The sequence below is a fragment of the Furipterus horrens genome, unplaced genomic scaffold (genome assembly GCF_987537825.1).
Source record: "Furipterus horrens unplaced genomic scaffold, mFurHor1.1.pri manual_scaffold_5, whole genome shotgun sequence".
NCBI lineage: Eukaryota > Metazoa > Chordata > Mammalia > Chiroptera > Furipteridae > Furipterus > Furipterus horrens.
The window spans coordinates 56,385,729-56,402,957 of NW_028327175.1; the positions used below are offsets into that span (position 1 = coordinate 56,385,729).

Sequence of the window (17,229 nt, forward strand, 5' to 3'; positions counted from 1 at the left end):
GAGTGATATGGGTGATTGAGCCCATAGCTATTTGGTGATCTCGTGTTACACTCATAGCACCCTCCTACCCCGGATGTGAGGTATTCTGTGTTCCTTTCAAGTATTCTAGATTCCAGTTGCATTTTCTCATGTGTTTTTTATGTTGTTTTTCTAAGTTATTTGAAGATAATCATCAACAAAACTACCATTAAAGAGATAGAATAAAGCTTTGACTGTAAAGACTTAGAAAAATAGTGTGGATGATTAAATAAAGGTTTTGTTTCATTTCCTTGTATTGATGTCACTGTATTCAAAGTGAGAAAGTAGCATTTTTATTAAATTTAATCTTGTAGACAGATAGCTACTAGGGAAGTGACTCCTTAAAGAGTGTTAAATCTTTAGTATGAGGTTATGTTTTGAGAAGGCATATTACCCATTTTTTTTATATAAAATGAATTATATTACAGATTTCACAAAGACAGCATGAGGTTAAATATAATACACAATGATTCATGGTAGGTGAAATTTTTATGTTTATTAAAAAGTTTACAGGTTATCCCTGACTGGTGTGGCTCAGTTGGTTTCCTGTTGTCCTGCAAAGTGAGAGGTGGCCTATTCCATTCCCACTCAAGAGCAAAAGTGCCTAGGTTGCCGGTGGGGCGCGGGCCAGAGGCAGCTGATAGGTGGTTTTCATGTCGGTGTTCCTCCCCCTCTCTTTCTCCCTCCCTTCTTCTCTCTAACAATAAAAGAAGATCGCAGGTTAAAAAAAGATTGAGAGAAATTGTTTGAAAGACCCAAGGACTAATACTCAAAGGATATAGAATTTACTTGGGTTCTATAAATCTATGAAGTATTTGAATTTAATCATATCACATTGGATTTGTGATTTATTTATGTAAGTTTTAGCTGCAGATCATGATCCTATATGCAATTTAAATAAAAGGATTATTTTTATCTAATATGATACTAATGATTTTTTTGATTTCCATTTTTTAAATGGGATAAAGATGTCATAGTGTAATAGTTTAATTGCTTTTGGTGCTTCAGTAGTGGCTTTAAAGTATCTGTGCAGATTCTTAAAAATGTTTTTGTTACTGTGATTCACATTGATAATTTGAAGTAAACAGTAAAGATAAATCAAGAAATTCTGAGTTTTAAGACTATTCATTTTTTCCCCCTAGACTAGTCTGACACTTGTAATAGTGGAATGTTTTAACATTTTTTGAGGATCTGTTGTTGGACAATTTAATATCAGTTTATAATCATAAGAATTGATTTTTGTGTGTGTGCGTTGTAAGCTTATGAGCTTTTGGAATGAAGGGAATTATTAATATTCAGGAAATAAAGCTTTTTTATATGTTAACGTCGCTCATGAACTTAATACCCATCTTAAAGATGCCAAAATGTTACACAAAGAGCACATGTAAAAACTAAAAATCACAAATATATTTTCTATGTGTCAGTAACAGTCTTTAATTACTTACTATAAATTAGTAATTGTGTAATGCCTCACATACCTCTGTGTATCACCTCATGGTGAATTCACAAGATAAAGGGAATTAAATAAAATCTTTTGATCTTGATATTTTGCATAAAACATAACAGGAATTTAAGAAATATCAAGTACACAAAAATAGGAACTTCACTTAAAATTGTTCTTAAATTTTGTCTTTGATGTGTAAATCTGCTCTGTGTCATAGCTCCATTGCTTTAGGTAATGAAGAATCACCAGTTTCATATACTAAGGAAGTTGCAAATATTTTTACAACTAAGTAGACTTCTGTCCTGGAATATCAAAATTTTGTCCAGATCATTTATTGTTAAATTTTGGCTCTTCAAAGAACTTACAATGATCATTAGTCTAAAACTTTTCCTTTTAGATTAAAAAAAAACAGCTCTTGAAAATTAAATTGTAAATAACTTCCAAAGTAATGGTTGAACTTAAGACTGGATTTTAGAGGAATGTAATGTTGATTGTTCTTTCCCTTCTTCTAATGTGGTTTACAATTATGTTTTTTCTATTAAGTGATAATGAAGTTCCATAAGATTAAGGTTTTCATTATTTTATTTCAATCTTATGCACAGGCTTCAAGATAAATGGGTTGGTTTTTAGAAGAAAACTAAAAATAATTATTTCGAGAAGTTTTAAGTTTTTGTTTTGTTTTCAGATTAAACTAAGGAGTTAATAATAACACTAAGCTTTTAGTATAGCAAGCTTAAAAAATAGTCATAGTAGTTTGGTAGTTTTGACTGACTTATCGTTAGATATTAAATATCTCCATGTAATATGAATGTTTATTGTTTTCCTCAGAATGTTTCAAGTTAAACTCTTTAAGTACCAGAGGATAAGTTTGGATGACTGACATATTAACAGTGTAAAAGTATTTCACAAAAATTACTTAATAATTTGTTAGCATGACCATATGAAAAGTCTACTCTGTTTCTAAGTCGGCTTCTGTTTGTATCAATCCACAAGCCTTTTATAGGCATAGATTGGTAGCATGGATGATACCAGAGTGATAGCCAGTCATTTAAGCAGACCATCTGGTAGTATGGTAGGTAGAATAGAGTTAAACTGAGAGCACAAAAGTTAAAATGACATAGGTATTATTTATTCCTCACATGTTTTAAGTAAATTTGAGGAGTTGAGTTCAAATGAGTGGTTATGGACTAGATCATCATAAAACTAAAGGGAATAATCAGTTTCCTGATGAAATACAAAAATCAGAACAGTAGCCATTAGCACCTTTGTTTTCCCCTTCTAGGGAAAAACACTAAAATGGAATCAAATTTTATGTTCTCACAGGTACCATGTGCCTAATGTCAAAATTTTGTTCCTTAGTATGTAGAGAATTAATGAATTAATCACTTGTTTCCATTTGTCCACCTCTTATTTTACTAAGTAAGGATTTGACTGTAATAAGTGTATCTTGAACATATAGACAATGCTGGCAATAGAGAGATGGGCAGAAATGGGAGGGGTTCGTAGGTGAGATGATTTGCCTGAGCTTATAGAATAAATTAAGAAGTGAGTAAATGAGTTTTTTTGAGAGACCAAGAAGTTAAAGACAGTTGAGTTAAAATTGGAGTAACTGGTTCAAAGTTACATGTAGGTATTTATAACCTCTGATAGTATGTTTTTCAACTACCATTAGTAATTTTATGGTTGCTATTTTTATTCTTATCTCTTAATTTTTCCCCTTAGGTGGTATCATGGAAAACTTGATAGAACTATGGCAGAAGAACGCCTCAGACAGGCAGGGAAGTCCGGCAGTTACCTTATAAGAGAGAGTGATCGGAGGCCAGGGTCCTTTGTACTTTCATTTCTTAGCCAGACAAATGTTGTCAACCATTTTAGGTAAGTCTTTATTCCTTTTATGAGGCTGTATAACATAGCTGTTTTGCTGTGCTGTTCATAAAAATATCTGTTTAATAAAGGTGAATGACTCAGTGACATTTAAATAAAGGAAAATGAGATTTGTTTTCAGTGAAATGATTTAATCAGTCATTTAGACTAGATGTTGAATGTTTACATTTTTATTTAAAAACAGTATTATTACTGGGTGTTACTGTGCTAATTCCAAATATAATTATCACTTTTAAAGTATAAGTTCTTTAAATTACAAGGAAACTTTGAGTGGTAAAGTGGAAATACAGAGTAACAGAAAATATAGGAAACAGTTTTTAAGAGTCAAGATTAATTTTAGCCATACTGTTCTGAAACTCTTTGCAAGCATTCTTTTCAATTAAATGGGTATGTAGATTTTCAGGTGCGCATGTCAAAGTCTGTATGTGTACATATGTATTTACATACTTTTTAATTTTATGGGCAAGATTGAAAAAATTATCTAGTGCCTATAATGTTCACTGACAAAAGGTTTGTATCCCCTTGATTTTTAGATTTTAAAATAAGCTTTAAGAGTACTGTCATACCACATGTAGAATGGAAATTATTATGCTCTGTAAATATTTCAGGACATCTATAAGCTGCTTTTAGCCAAAGAAACCTTATGAAAATTGCTATTCAGTCTTTAATATGGTAAGTGAGAAGAGATATCTGAAGATGGATTCACAAATAATTTAATGAATTCTGTAATTGAGGTTTATAAGTGTTATATGTATTTCATATCTAATGCATACATATTTATTTGGAGGAGAAATAACTTCAAGTAATTAGCATATGGTAAAGTTTTAGTAAGTTCTATTTTTATGCAGAGGTGCAGTTAAAAGTAAGAACATTGTGGATTTATTATTTCTTTATGGAACTTGGTCTTCAAAATCATCTTTAAAGGTTTTTGTTATACTGTTTTTTTTTTCCTATACAATAGGATTATTGCTATGTGTGGAGATTACTACATTGGTGGAAGACGTTTTTCTTCACTCTCAGACCTAATAGGTTATTACAGTCATGTTTCCTGTTTGCTTAAAGGAGAAAAATTGCTCTATCCAGTTGCACCACCAGAGGCAAGTAAAATTGGAATAAAATATCTTTCAAAACTTATTATTCCACTTTACTAATTGGGTTAGCTCTTGTTCAATTTCTTGTGATGTTTATTTAATACAAGTCAAGAAGTATTTGTTGCATTATATTTAATTCTGGTTGTAGTGTCAGAACAAAACTGATAACTTTAAAAAAAAGAAAGGGTAATTTTTCTATAATTTTGCATTTAAGTTACTTAATTTTTTATAATACTCTATGATGATAGCCTAACAAGTATTTTTGAATGAAGGAGGAGTAATTAGTAATACCATAGTGCTAATGCTGAAGTAGCTGCAAGATTCTGTAATGCCTTTTATACTGCCAGAGAAAAGTTAATTTACATGTTCCATATAGTTTATTTCAAAATTAACGAGCATTCATATTAGTTGATAAAAGCATACTGGTTATGTGTTAAAAGAATTTCTATAAAAAGAACAAAAACAAGACAAACATTTTTAGGCTTTGGGTATTTAAGACCTCAATAAAAAATAGTTTCAATGATCCTGTTGGTGTTTATTGGCTTTCACTTTGTGTGGACATACTTGATTTGACTTTGACATAAAGAGGTTGTTATTTATCTTTTATAAATTATTATTATGTGTTTTTTAGCCAGTAGAAGATAGACGGCGTGTTCGGGCTATCCTGCCTTACACAAAAGTACCAGACACAGATGAAATAAGGTATTTTTATAACATATTCTTATCTATTGGCATTTGAAATATACATTTGAAAGACTGATAATTATTTGCTCTTGGACCAGGAAAGCTTTGGAACTTGAAGAAATAACATGCAGCAAGGTAGAAGTACCTTTAATGTTGAGGCTAATGTTTCAGTACTCCTAATTTGGCTTATCTGTTCAGATTGTGGATTTGGATCAATGGCCTCAGTGACAGGATAAATAACTTAGCTTGTCTATTTTAATTTTTATTACATGACCTATGTGCCTCAACTGTAAGTGCTACTCAAATGATTATTAAGCTTCTCCTTTATACATGATGGGTGAATAATTTAAGTCTTACTAATGGTATGAAACTATAGAACACAGTAATTTTAAAAATTATTTCTACATAATTTGATTTATTATCTAACTTGATAATTATATTGGTGTCTCTATATGCTATTTAACTTTCTAACAGAAAATTTCTTCCTTACTGGTAAAATTACTGATTCTGAGTATACAGTTTTTCATTGAAATCAACTGCAGCATTTAAAATATAGTGATAACTTTTGGGAGTATTAAAACATTTCTGGAAATATGGCATTTTAAGAAACAAAGACTTAGATATATGGAATCTCCAAATAGGAATTCCATTTCTATATGAATTCCTCAAAATAACTTTATGTAGTTCTTATTGGCATACCTCTATTTGTTATCTAAGCTGGAAAAGTCAATAAAAGAAAGAAGGGAGGAAATGTATATGATAAACGGCTGTAAACTACAAATTTAGGCATTTTGGGTAATTTGTTAACTTATCCAATTTTTCCCCAGTGGGATCATCTAGGACAGGAGTTCTCAAAGTGCAATCCATGTAACCCTATGGATCTTTGAGACCCTTTAGAGGGCCCAGGGGATCAAAACTATTTTCATAATAATACTAAGACATAATACGCCTTTTTTACAATGGATAGTAAAATTGCTAGTGCCTTAGCACAATTCAAGATAGCACCAAACTATAGTGTTCTTTACTGCCACACAGTTGCAGTTAAACAAAGAAAGGCAGTTTCACTTGATTGTTTTTGATGAGACAGAAAAAAAAAGGTGATTTTATTAAATCTCAATCCTTGGCTACACACCTCTTTTTAATATTCTTTGTGATAAATTGGGATGTATACTTAAAGCATCTCTGCTGTGTACTGAAGTTCAGTGTCTTGAGGAAAGGCAGTCAGCTCAGAGCTGAATTAGATGCTTCTTTTGTTCATACCATTTTTACTTAAAGGAATGACCGACAGGCAAACTATGGTTATTCAGATGTGAATATTTACATTTTTTTTAAAAAAGGAACAAAGTATTACTTCAAGGGAAATAACTGACAGTTTTTGTTACCAATGACAAAATTTGAGCTTTAAATAAAAAAATTAGAAATTTGGAAATCCTGTATCTGCCATCAGGAGTTTGACAGATTTCTAAATACTTAATGACTTTTTAATACCAGTGGTGGTAATATTAAAGAATGTGATGTTTTGATAGTGTATAGTGTGTTTACATCTGTAACATCTGTATAGCTCAGTGAACTAGTATTTTCTTAGTGATCAATGCATGATGTTACAAAATTATGCACAGGTAAAAGATCCATTCAAAGTATGATATAGACAAATAGTTGTCATTGGAATAGGTATAAAGAGATCATTGATACGTAGTTCTAGATTCCACATTACAACTAACCTTAAAGAAAGTACCACTTACTGAGTTTTTGTTATCGTATCATTTGTAATTATCTGAAAGACTCCTAAAATATTTTTCTCTTTCACAACTACATACTTGTGTGAAGCCAGATGTTCTTCATGTACTTTAAGCAAAATATCAGATTGCAACAGATTAAAGGGAGAAACAGATATGAGAATCCATCAGTTTTCAGTTAAGCCAGGCATTGAGATATGCAAAAATGTAAAACAAGAATACTCTCACTAAACTTGTGAAAATTGTAATTATTTTTCATATTCTTTGTTACTATGTAAATGGGTATATTATTTTTTAAAGGAATTAGTATATATTTTCAAACATTTATATTTTTAAATTCTAATATGGTAAATATCAGATATAATCCATATAAATAAAAACCTTTCAAGGTATTAATTTCTAAGTATAAAGGAGTCCTGAGAGACCTCCTCAAATTTGAGAACTACTGATGATCTAGGAAGATGAAAATTTAAAGTTTGAATTATATACGTTTTAATTTAATTATATAAATATTTATGATGTTAGGAGTCTTTTTAAAATTTGGATACACCTGTGAAGTTTTAGGTAAAAACATCTGAAGATTGATGGGACTTAGCAAAGCACTTTAACTTCTTTTGGTGAAAAATGCAAAATAATACAGAATAAGTTTTATGATTATATTTTGTGCTATTAAGTTTTTTATTTTAATTTGTGGTTTTGCGCCATAAAAAGTTAGTAGTATGTAACAATAACAGAAGTCAAAAACTTAGATGTCATTCCTCACTTCTCTTTTATTTCTTGTCTATGTATATTCCCTTTTACTCATTCATTACTTTTATTGAAACTGTTAATGTGGTTGGTTCTAGAAAGGAATAATTTACTTGGTTAAATGGTAATTTCTGCCTTACTTTGGGTGATAAGCTCATGATGCAGCATGCAGATGATGTTTTATTGATTGCACACTTGAAACCTGTATGGTTTTATTAACCAGTGTTAACCCAATAAATTCAATGAAAAATAAAAATAAGCTATTAAAAGGTAGAATGCAATATTCTCTGCTATTCAAATAGAGTACATCTAAAGTGTTGTGTTCAGGTTTTCTGTTCTTGAACTTGTCCAAGAAACAATGAAACTTGAGATAGTTTCTGAAAAAAAAGTGTTTTAGATTTACCTAATAGAACTTTGGTTTGGGAAAATTAAGACTGAAATAAAAATTGATCAAGATATATACATGACAGATATGGTTATTGATATAGAATCAATGGTAGCACTCAATCAGTCTTGAAACCTAAAGCCTTCAGAGGCATTTGTTCAAGCCTAGAAAAGGAAATTTCAAGGAATTTACTGATGGTTTTATATTGAAGACATGTATAAACAACATATTCCTACTGTGGTTGTGTTGAAGTTGAAACCGTTTAGTTTCCATTGAAAAGAAACTAGTAGTATATGCATCCCTCAGAAATTGATAACAAATAATGTGCATGCATCCTCATGATATATCCCTTGGTATACTCTTAGAGAAAGAATGCTATAGTGTGGATCATGGATCCCTGAATGAATTCAATAAAACGTAATGTTTTTAAATGAGAAAAATGTTAATTTTTGTAAGCATCTGCACTACAAGGCTAGTTGTGCTTATTTAAAATAAACTTTTTCTAAAACAAGTACTATGGGTTAATTATTTCATGTTTATAAGTTTATATCTAAGTTACTTCTGAAAGAGTAATAACATTGAAATTTAAATTTTCAAGTTCAGTTTTCTTGGAGTTATACCCCCACAAATGTAATGAGATGTATAATAATTGTTTATAAAAATTCCAATTTGACTCTAACAATAATCCAGTGATATAGAAAGTGCAGGTATCTTTATTAAATCTATTTTTTCCATGAGGAAATTAAGATTCAGATCTTTAATTGTAAAAAGTTTTACTTGTGGATAATTGTAGAAATAAGACAGAAATCTAGGGTACTTGACTTTATATTTAAAATTTTTTTTTAAATTTATTTTTAGATAGAGGTGAAGGGAGGGAGAAAGAGAGGGAGTGAAAATCAGTGTGCAAGAGAAACATCTATTGGTTGCTTCTTGCATGCCTCCACCCAGGGACCTAGCCCACAACCTAGTCATGTGCCCTGACTAGGAATCGAACCAGCCATCTGTGATTTGTGGTCACACCAGTGAGGGCTAGGGTATTTGACTTTAATCCATTGGATTTTTTTCCAGTACCATATTATGTCTGTAGTGTGGTACATGATAACTCAAACATCCATGTTTAAAATTTTAGTTTCAATAACTTTATAATTGCTATTTTCAGTTTCTTAAAAGGAGATATGTTCATTGTTCATAATGAATTAGAAGATGGATGGATGTGGGTTACAAACTTAAGAACAGATGAGCAAGGCCTTATTGTTGAAGACCTAGTAGAAGAGGTGGTAAGTTCTGTTCTTTTCAGTCTTAGAATTCTAATTTTTTTTTTGTAAAATTGTGGAACTTGTATATAATCAGGGAAATTATCTATGAATACATTTTTATTTATAAAAAACCTCCTGTCACAAGTACAAGGGATTTTTTATTAAAATGTATTTACCATTAGTAATTGCTATTTATTTGTAAAAATAAAAAGCAAAACAAAAAACATAATCACACTAGCATGTTTTAATCCATAGCTGCCAATTTTTGGTTTTTCATGCATTTCTAAGAGTTAAAAATGTATTGACATTTGTGTTTATTATTTCTTTTTGTCTTCTTGATCTTCATAAATGATGTTATGTCACTGATCATTGAATCTCAAATTCTTTATCTCCCAAATAAAAGTATCATTTTCTAGTAACCTTGGAAAAACTCGGTTATGTTACACATATGTTATTATCACATGATTCTAAATTTGAATACCCCCTTGTTTTTATTGTCATCAAATAATACATTATTAGTAACAGTGTAATCATATTTGTGCATTTTTTTGGTTGAAGGTTAGCATTCCACCAGCATTTGCATTTCAGAGGCAGTACTCAGTAGCACTGAAAAATAGCCAACATTATTTTACAAATTTGGAATTTGCCCTTACCTTTTTGGTTTTCCCTGAAATGGAATGGCTTTTTGTTATCTTTTACAGTCCTTGGAGCTCCTGTTTTTAAATTATACCATGAACCTGGAAATAAGCCATGAAACCTGTGCTCTAATTGGTTCCAGGAAGATAGCAGTGGAAAATATTTTTCTTTGCTATTCGTTCTCTTGTCTCCCTATTCTGGCAGCCAGATCTTGATAGGTAGAAATAAAACTTACGAGGAAAAGTGGGAGGAGTTATGGAAATAGTATGATACATACTATACTCATAGTCATATAGTTACTTAGTTGAAGAGCTAGGATTAGAATTCCTAATCCGTGCATTAGTATTCTGTATTCTATAGGAGAAATATTTATTTCATATAAGCAAGATGTGTTCAAGCTGAAGAAAATTGCTATCTGTATTGGTTTTACTACAAAATTTCTTAGTTAAAACTTTTATGTTGGATTTTTCTCTCTGCTATAATTGCCCTCCTCCCAGTATTCTAGTTATTTAAAGGAATTAGAGTATAGTTGAACTTTTCTTGAGCTCTTGGAATTTTGGGTCAAATTTAACAAGATAAACTTTAATAAGGGTAAGTGAAAATTATCCAGTGAGGACAGAGAAAAGCAATTGCTCAATTTAACATAGGGAAACATGACCTAATGTCAATACAAGGAAAGAAAAAAAGAAGACAGAAAAAGTGAACAACTCAGTATGAGCAGTGTGATGTGGCTGCTAGAAATGAATACAGTAATACTTTGAATTAATAGTGGCCTAGTTTCAAGTCAGAATTATAAACAATTTTTCCTCCTATATTCAAAATAGTTTTTTATAATGATCTTCTTTGGAACATAGTGATTCCTTGTACATTGAAAAGCCATTTGGAGATTGTTTAAATTTCAGCATTCACTTGGTGGTTGGATTTAAGGAATTTCTCACTCTGAAATTCTAATTACTGTTCTCCAAGCACATTTAGACTTTCATGTCTTAACTCTAGAATGTCAGCCTGTGAGTTTTGTCTGATTCAGTGATATATACCCATTGCCTAGAATAGTGTCTGGCATTAGTAGGCATTCAGTAAATGTTTGTTGAATGAATGATTGTCTCTATGCCTACCCTTTTCCCTCTTCTTTGACATTCCTGCCCTGCCAGACTGCCTTGTACAGTTGATTCATCTTTACCCATTCAGCTTAGGTGTCACTCTTTCTTTTGCAGAGATTTTATGTATTTCTAGATTTTCTTGGGCTAAACTGTTTCCTCTTGTGTTTCCATAGCACCTTAATTTTATATTCCATTACATTTTATAAAATTAAATTTATTGTGTAAACCTCTTCTGTAGAGATTAACTCCTTTTGGGCAATGATAATGTATTTTGTTTTTATGTAATTTTTTTTAGCATACTGCTTTGTAATATGATAGGCATTCAGTGAATGTTTGACTTTAGTTTGGTTAAGTATTTGATGAGTGACAACCAAATTGAGAGAAATAAATCTGTATTTACTTAGATTCTTTCATTACTCAAAGACAGCTCAGTGCCAGGTACTGTGCTCTATACTAGGACTACAGTTCAACATATACAGTGCAGGGCAAAAGTAGGTTTACAGTTGTTCAAATGGAAATGATACAGTAATTAACTGTGTTCTGCATACTCACAACTACAAACCTACTTTTGCCCTACCCTGTGTATTCAGTGAAAATTATATGCCCAGCATTGTCCTAGTGGTTGTGTTGGGGATGGGTGTCAATAAAGTGTTGGGGATGGGTATCAATAAAGAAGTGCTAAGAGCTTAAGGTACTAATAGTGTAACAGAATGAGTAACAGTGGTGTATCTCAAATAATAGAAGTGTCAAATAGAGTAACATACAGTTCAAAGGATGAAAAAAAGAAGGATGTCCTCTCTATTCAAAGTAAAAGCTCATATTTACATTTTAGGGGCTCAGTGTCTCACTTAGGAAATGGTATTTGAGATAGATCCTACCTAGATGGTTTAGGTGTTAACTAAAAGGGAGCAGTAATGGAAAGGACATTTTAAGTGAAAAAGAACAAGCTACAGTGTTGGTAGAATATAGGTAGCAGGTAGGTAGTTATGTGTGATAATGGTATAGATGTCTACAGAGAATTAATAATATGTGACTGGAAACAGACTTAGTCATATGATAAAGAACTTTGGTTGTGAACTGAGGAATTTGTAGGCATTAGGCGGGTATTAAATATTTGGTTTCTAAAAATTTACTTGTTTTTGTTGTCTTTGTCTTAATATAAGGCAAATGCAGATTGAGTGATGGGGTGGGGCACAGAGACAATTATATTAGTTGGGCTTCTGTAGTAGTTTAAGAAAAGGGAGAGAAAAGGCCTGAATTAAAGTAATCACAAATAAGGGAAGAAGGCTGGGGAAGTAGGTTTGGAAAGATATTTCTGGAATAGAAACATCTTTCTTTATATATACATAAATAAATATGAAGGGCACTGTAGAGATGTTTGAAGGTATGGTTTTTGTTAAAATAGATTAATAGTTAACTATATAAAATACTGTCTTAATGTCTTTCCCTTTAGGGCCGGGAAGAAGATCCACATGAAGGCAAAATGTGAGTTTGTGTTAATTATTAAAAAGGAAAAAAATACTGTAAACCTACTAATTGGATAAATTTGGTCAAAAAATATCTATAAAGAAAATTGATACTTTTGGGGATTACTTCATTTTTTTTATTTGACTCAGGAACTGCTGTTTAAATATTTTCTTAAGGACCTAGTGATAAGTCTTAATTTTAAATAATGAATGTAACTTATATATAGCTTTTATATCACCAAATTGAAGACTTTTCAATAAATATTTCATTAATAACATTATAAATGTCACAATTCCTCACATTTTTCTTTATTTTCTTATTTATTTAATAATAGCATGTTTTGTTTTTATCACCATACTTTTCTGTATTTTATGGTTCAAATATTTTGTGGGGGGCAGATAACTTTACTCAAGATCATGGTTCTTTACCATATTAATTAGACTGTACAAGGACTTTCTTTACATTATCTTTTCAGGCTGATTTTAAGTATCTTATAGCAGGTATTACTACACCTGCTACTTGCCACATTTGTCTCCTTTTCTTAAGTATATTTTATTGTTTATGCAATTACAGTTGTCCCAATTTTTTCCCTTTGCCCCGCACCACCCAGTACCCACTTTCCTCCAGCATTCCTTCCCCCCGCCTTAGTTCATGTCCATGGGTCAAGTATGTAAGTTTTTTGTCTTCACCCTTTCTTATATTATTTTTAACATCCCCCTGTCTATTTTGTTCCTACCAGTTATGCTTCTTGATCCCTGCACCATTTCCCCCTGTAGTCCCTCTTTCCCTTCCCAGCTGATAACCCTCTAAGTGACCCCATACCTATGATTCTGTTCCTGTTCTGGTTGTTTGCCTCATTTTTTTGTTTTTTGTTTGTTTGTTTTTATTTTTTAGATTCAGCTGTTGATAGTTGTAAGTTTGTTGTCATTTTAATGTTGATCTTCTTTTTCTTAAATAAGTCCTTTAACATTTCATATAAAAGGGCTTGGTAATGATGAATTGCTTTAGTTTTACCTTGTCTGAGAAGCACCTTATCTTCCCTTCCATTCTAAATAATTTTGCTGCATAGAGTAATCTTAGTTGGAGGTCCTTGTTTTTCATCACTTTAAATACTTATTGCCAGCCCCTTCTTGCCTGCAAAGTTTCTTTTGAGAAATCAGTTGGTAGTCTTATGGGAACTCCTATGTAGGTAACTGTCTTTTTCTCTTGCTGCTTTTAAGATTTTTTAATCTTTAACCTTTGGCATTTTAATTATGATGTGCCTTGGTGTGGTCCTCTTTGGGTCCATCTTGTTGGGACTTTCTGTGCTTCCTGGACTTGTATGTCTATTCCCTTCACCAAATCAGGGAAGTTTTTCTTGCATTACTTTTTCAAATAAGTTTTCAATTTCTTGCTCTTCCTCTTAACCTTCTGGCACCCCTATGATTCAGGTGTTGGTACGTTTAAAGTTGTCCCAGAGGTTCTTAAGCCTCATTTTTTTTGCATTCTTGTTTCTTCTTTCTGTTCTAGTTGAATGTTTTATTTCTTCCTTTTGTTCCAAATCGTTGATTTGAATCCCAAATTCCTTCCAATCACTGTTGGTTCCCTGTATATTTTTCATTATTTCACTTTGTATAAACTTCATTTCTTTCTTTATTTTGTGGCCATACTCAATAATTTCTATGAGCTTCTTGATCACCAGCGTTTTGAACTCTGCATCTGATATATTGGCTATCTTCATTTCGTTTAGCTCTCACTCTGGGCTTTGTTCTGTTCTTTCATTTGGGCCATGTGTCTTTGCCTTCTCAATTTGGCAGCCTCCCTGTGTTTTTTCTGTGTGTTGAGTAGAGCTGTTTTGACTCCGTGTCTTGGTAGTATGGCCTAATGTAGTAGGTGTCCTGTAGGGTCCAGTGGCACAGCTGTTTGTCACCCATACTGGGTATTCAAGGTGTGCCCTTCATGTGGGCTGAGGACACCCTCCTCTTGTAGTTTAGCCTCAGTTGCTGTTGTCAGATCAATGGAAGGGATTGACCCAAGCCAGTCAGCTGCAAGGATTGGCTGTGACCACTGACCACCAACCTCCACCCTCCGTGGGGGATCAGCTCTGCAGGGGCAGGGTGGTGGTTCCCTTACGTGGTCTGTACCTCTCCACTGGGTGCACTGGCTCTGAGGTTTACTGGGCGGTGCAGGCCAAGGTAAACCCCACTTGTGTTTTGCCCAGAGCACCCTGCCTGAGCTCTAAAGCAATATGAGATGGCTGCTACTTGTGCTGGACGTGGAGATCCCCAGAGGAAGCCAAGCTGCTGGTAATGTTGGTCTTGGAGCTCACTGAGGCCAGCTGTTGCATATTTGATAGAATTTAGGAAGTTGTTAAGCAAGAAGCAAGACCAGGGATTCATATGGAAAAGCAACTTGGGTGGGCCCTTAAGTTGGGTGGGACAGAGTCTCTGGGAATCTCCAAGGTGGATCAAGCAGTGTTAGCCAGATTGATGGAGTCTCAGATATGGCACCAGCTTGGGTTTAGTCTCGATGGGTGTGATTTCTTTAATTTTGTACTTGTCAGACTTCAATTCACCTGGATTTATGATGGTTCTGGCTGATGGTTCTATATTTTAGTGTTAATTTTGATGTGGTTGTGCAAAGAGGCAAGCCATGTCTGCCTACACTGTGTTCTAGACCAGATCCCCCACATTTGTCTCTTATATTCCAGAAATTATTAGCGGTGTAACCAATAACCTCTTATGGGAAATCACTCCGTGTGGCATTTCAGCTTTGCTTTAATTTTATTATTATCCTTGAAGATATCAACTCTTAATCCCAATTCTGTTTGACTCAGATTATTTTAATAAGACTATTTGTTCATCTTCTAATATCTTTTCAGTGGAACTTTTTTCCCCAAATTCTGTCAGCATTAATGGATACAATTTAAAGGTTGCCTCAAGTGTTTGCTCACTTTTTTTTCTAATCATTCAAACATACAAAAATATTAAACTGAATTAATACTTCTCTTGCAGTCGCCTTATTTAGTTCCCCGCCCTTCCTTAAGTGAAACAGATATTTTTCTGAATTCATTTTCTGTATTGTTCTGTGTAGCTGCAAAATGGGCTCCATCAGTGAGATTGTACCTTGTTGACTGTATTAGTTTGAAGTGTCCCCACTTCCTCTGTTGGGTTACAAATTCTAATTAATGCCTGGAGAGGACATAGAGATAATGTAAGCAAATGAAATAGGTCAGGTGTATAGTATATATTTCCATTTTTCTCAAATTACAATGACCTTGATCTTATTTTTTCTCTTGATAGAGATCAAGGTACATGGAACTATTTCCCTATTCTAAGAAAACAACACTGCAAGTGTGCTAATGAATGGCAGTTGGCACTCTGCATTAGGGAAGACTGTGGGAAGTCAAAAACTAGAGAAGTGTTTGCTTATAGCAGTGGTCCCCTCTCTACACGATGTGTGCAAGAATTGGGAGTCTGGTGGTGTGAAATTCTTTTGTATTTCAAGAGCAGCTAGAAATCAGTATTTTTATCTCTTAACATAATACCATATATTTATTAAAAAGAAAAAGAAAAACTGTCAAATCTCAGTAATGTGTCAAATGCTTATAAATACCTAAAACTATATCCAGTTTTCTCACAGCGTGAAACATGAACCCCACTTTCACTTAGAAATCTTTTATTTAATACCATTGTGATTATTCATTTTTTTGAACTTTATACTTTTTTATTCATTAAATATTTAGCATAAACTTAATTTGCATTGTTGATTTATGTATTTGTCAGCTTCTAATTTCTTAAGGTGGAAACTGACAGTGAAGCATCCTCAGTAACATCCACTAGTGCCCTTTGAGATTAAATAGTTCGCATAACTTTAGCTGTGGTTTTTCCTGATAATTTTTTCTCCTAAAACATTTCTTGATTGTTTGCCTGCTTCTCAATATCTTAAACAATTATAGTCTAGTTAGGCCTTTTTCATCTCTTACCATGATATGATGTAGCAACAACTTCCAAGGTGGTCTTTCTTAATGCTTAGGCTCTGCAGATCCTTTATTCCAATAGCCAGAATCTTCTACCTAAAACACATATCTGACGTTTTCACTTAAAAATTATAACTGGCTCTCTACAATCTCTACTTTAGTAAAGCCTAAAAGGATCCTCTAATCTAGCTCTTGTGCCCTTCTCTAGTCTTATATCTTGTCATTTCTAGTATTACACTCTCCAGCTTGTAGATCTTCGTATACATAATATTTTGTCCTTTGCTTAAGCTACTTCCTAGGCCAGAATCCCTCCCCTTTTTTTGAGAGAGTGGGGAATGGGGAGAGAGACAGAAATCAATTTGTTGTTCTACTAATTTATGCATTCATTATTTGATTTTTGTGTGTGCCCTGACCAGGGATCAAATCTGTAATCTTGGTGTGTGAGGATCACTCTATAATCAACTGAGCAACCTGGCCAGGGCCTCCCCTCTGTTGTTTTAGGTTAGTTCTTATTCTTACTGAAAGACTTAACTCATTTATTACTCATCTCAAGGAATCTTCCTTCACCTTATACACTCTGCAGAATTGGTGCCCCTTCTCTATAATTCCAAAAATGCCCTCAGCACATAGATTTCACTGTGCTTTAATACATTTTCTACATTATTTTTATAGTCATATAGTATTTGTGTCCCTTTTTCTTACTAGTATGGGGACTTCCTAAGAAACAGAGATTTATCTTTCTGTCATTGGTACAAACCATGTGCTTGAAATATATATATGTTATATAAAGGTAATAAATGTCTGAATGAAGAAACTCTAATCT

General features: G+C 32.8%; 1 protein-coding gene across 1 annotated transcript in view; it reads left to right on the top strand.

Annotated features, from left to right (window-relative positions):
• The window catches only part of RASA1 (RAS p21 protein activator 1), a 108,704-nt gene that overhangs the window by 44,484 nt on the left and 46,991 nt on the right, over positions 1 to 17,229 (top strand). Inside the window, exons 2-6 of the mRNA XM_090276455.1 lie at positions 3,185 to 3,337; positions 4,308 to 4,443; positions 5,069 to 5,139; positions 9,149 to 9,266; positions 12,435 to 12,466. Coding sequence (XP_090132581.1) covers positions 3,185 to 3,337; positions 4,308 to 4,443; positions 5,069 to 5,139; positions 9,149 to 9,266; positions 12,435 to 12,466 — 510 coding nt within the window. The remainder of the gene's footprint in view (positions 1 to 3,184; positions 3,338 to 4,307; positions 4,444 to 5,068; positions 5,140 to 9,148; positions 9,267 to 12,434; positions 12,467 to 17,229) is intronic.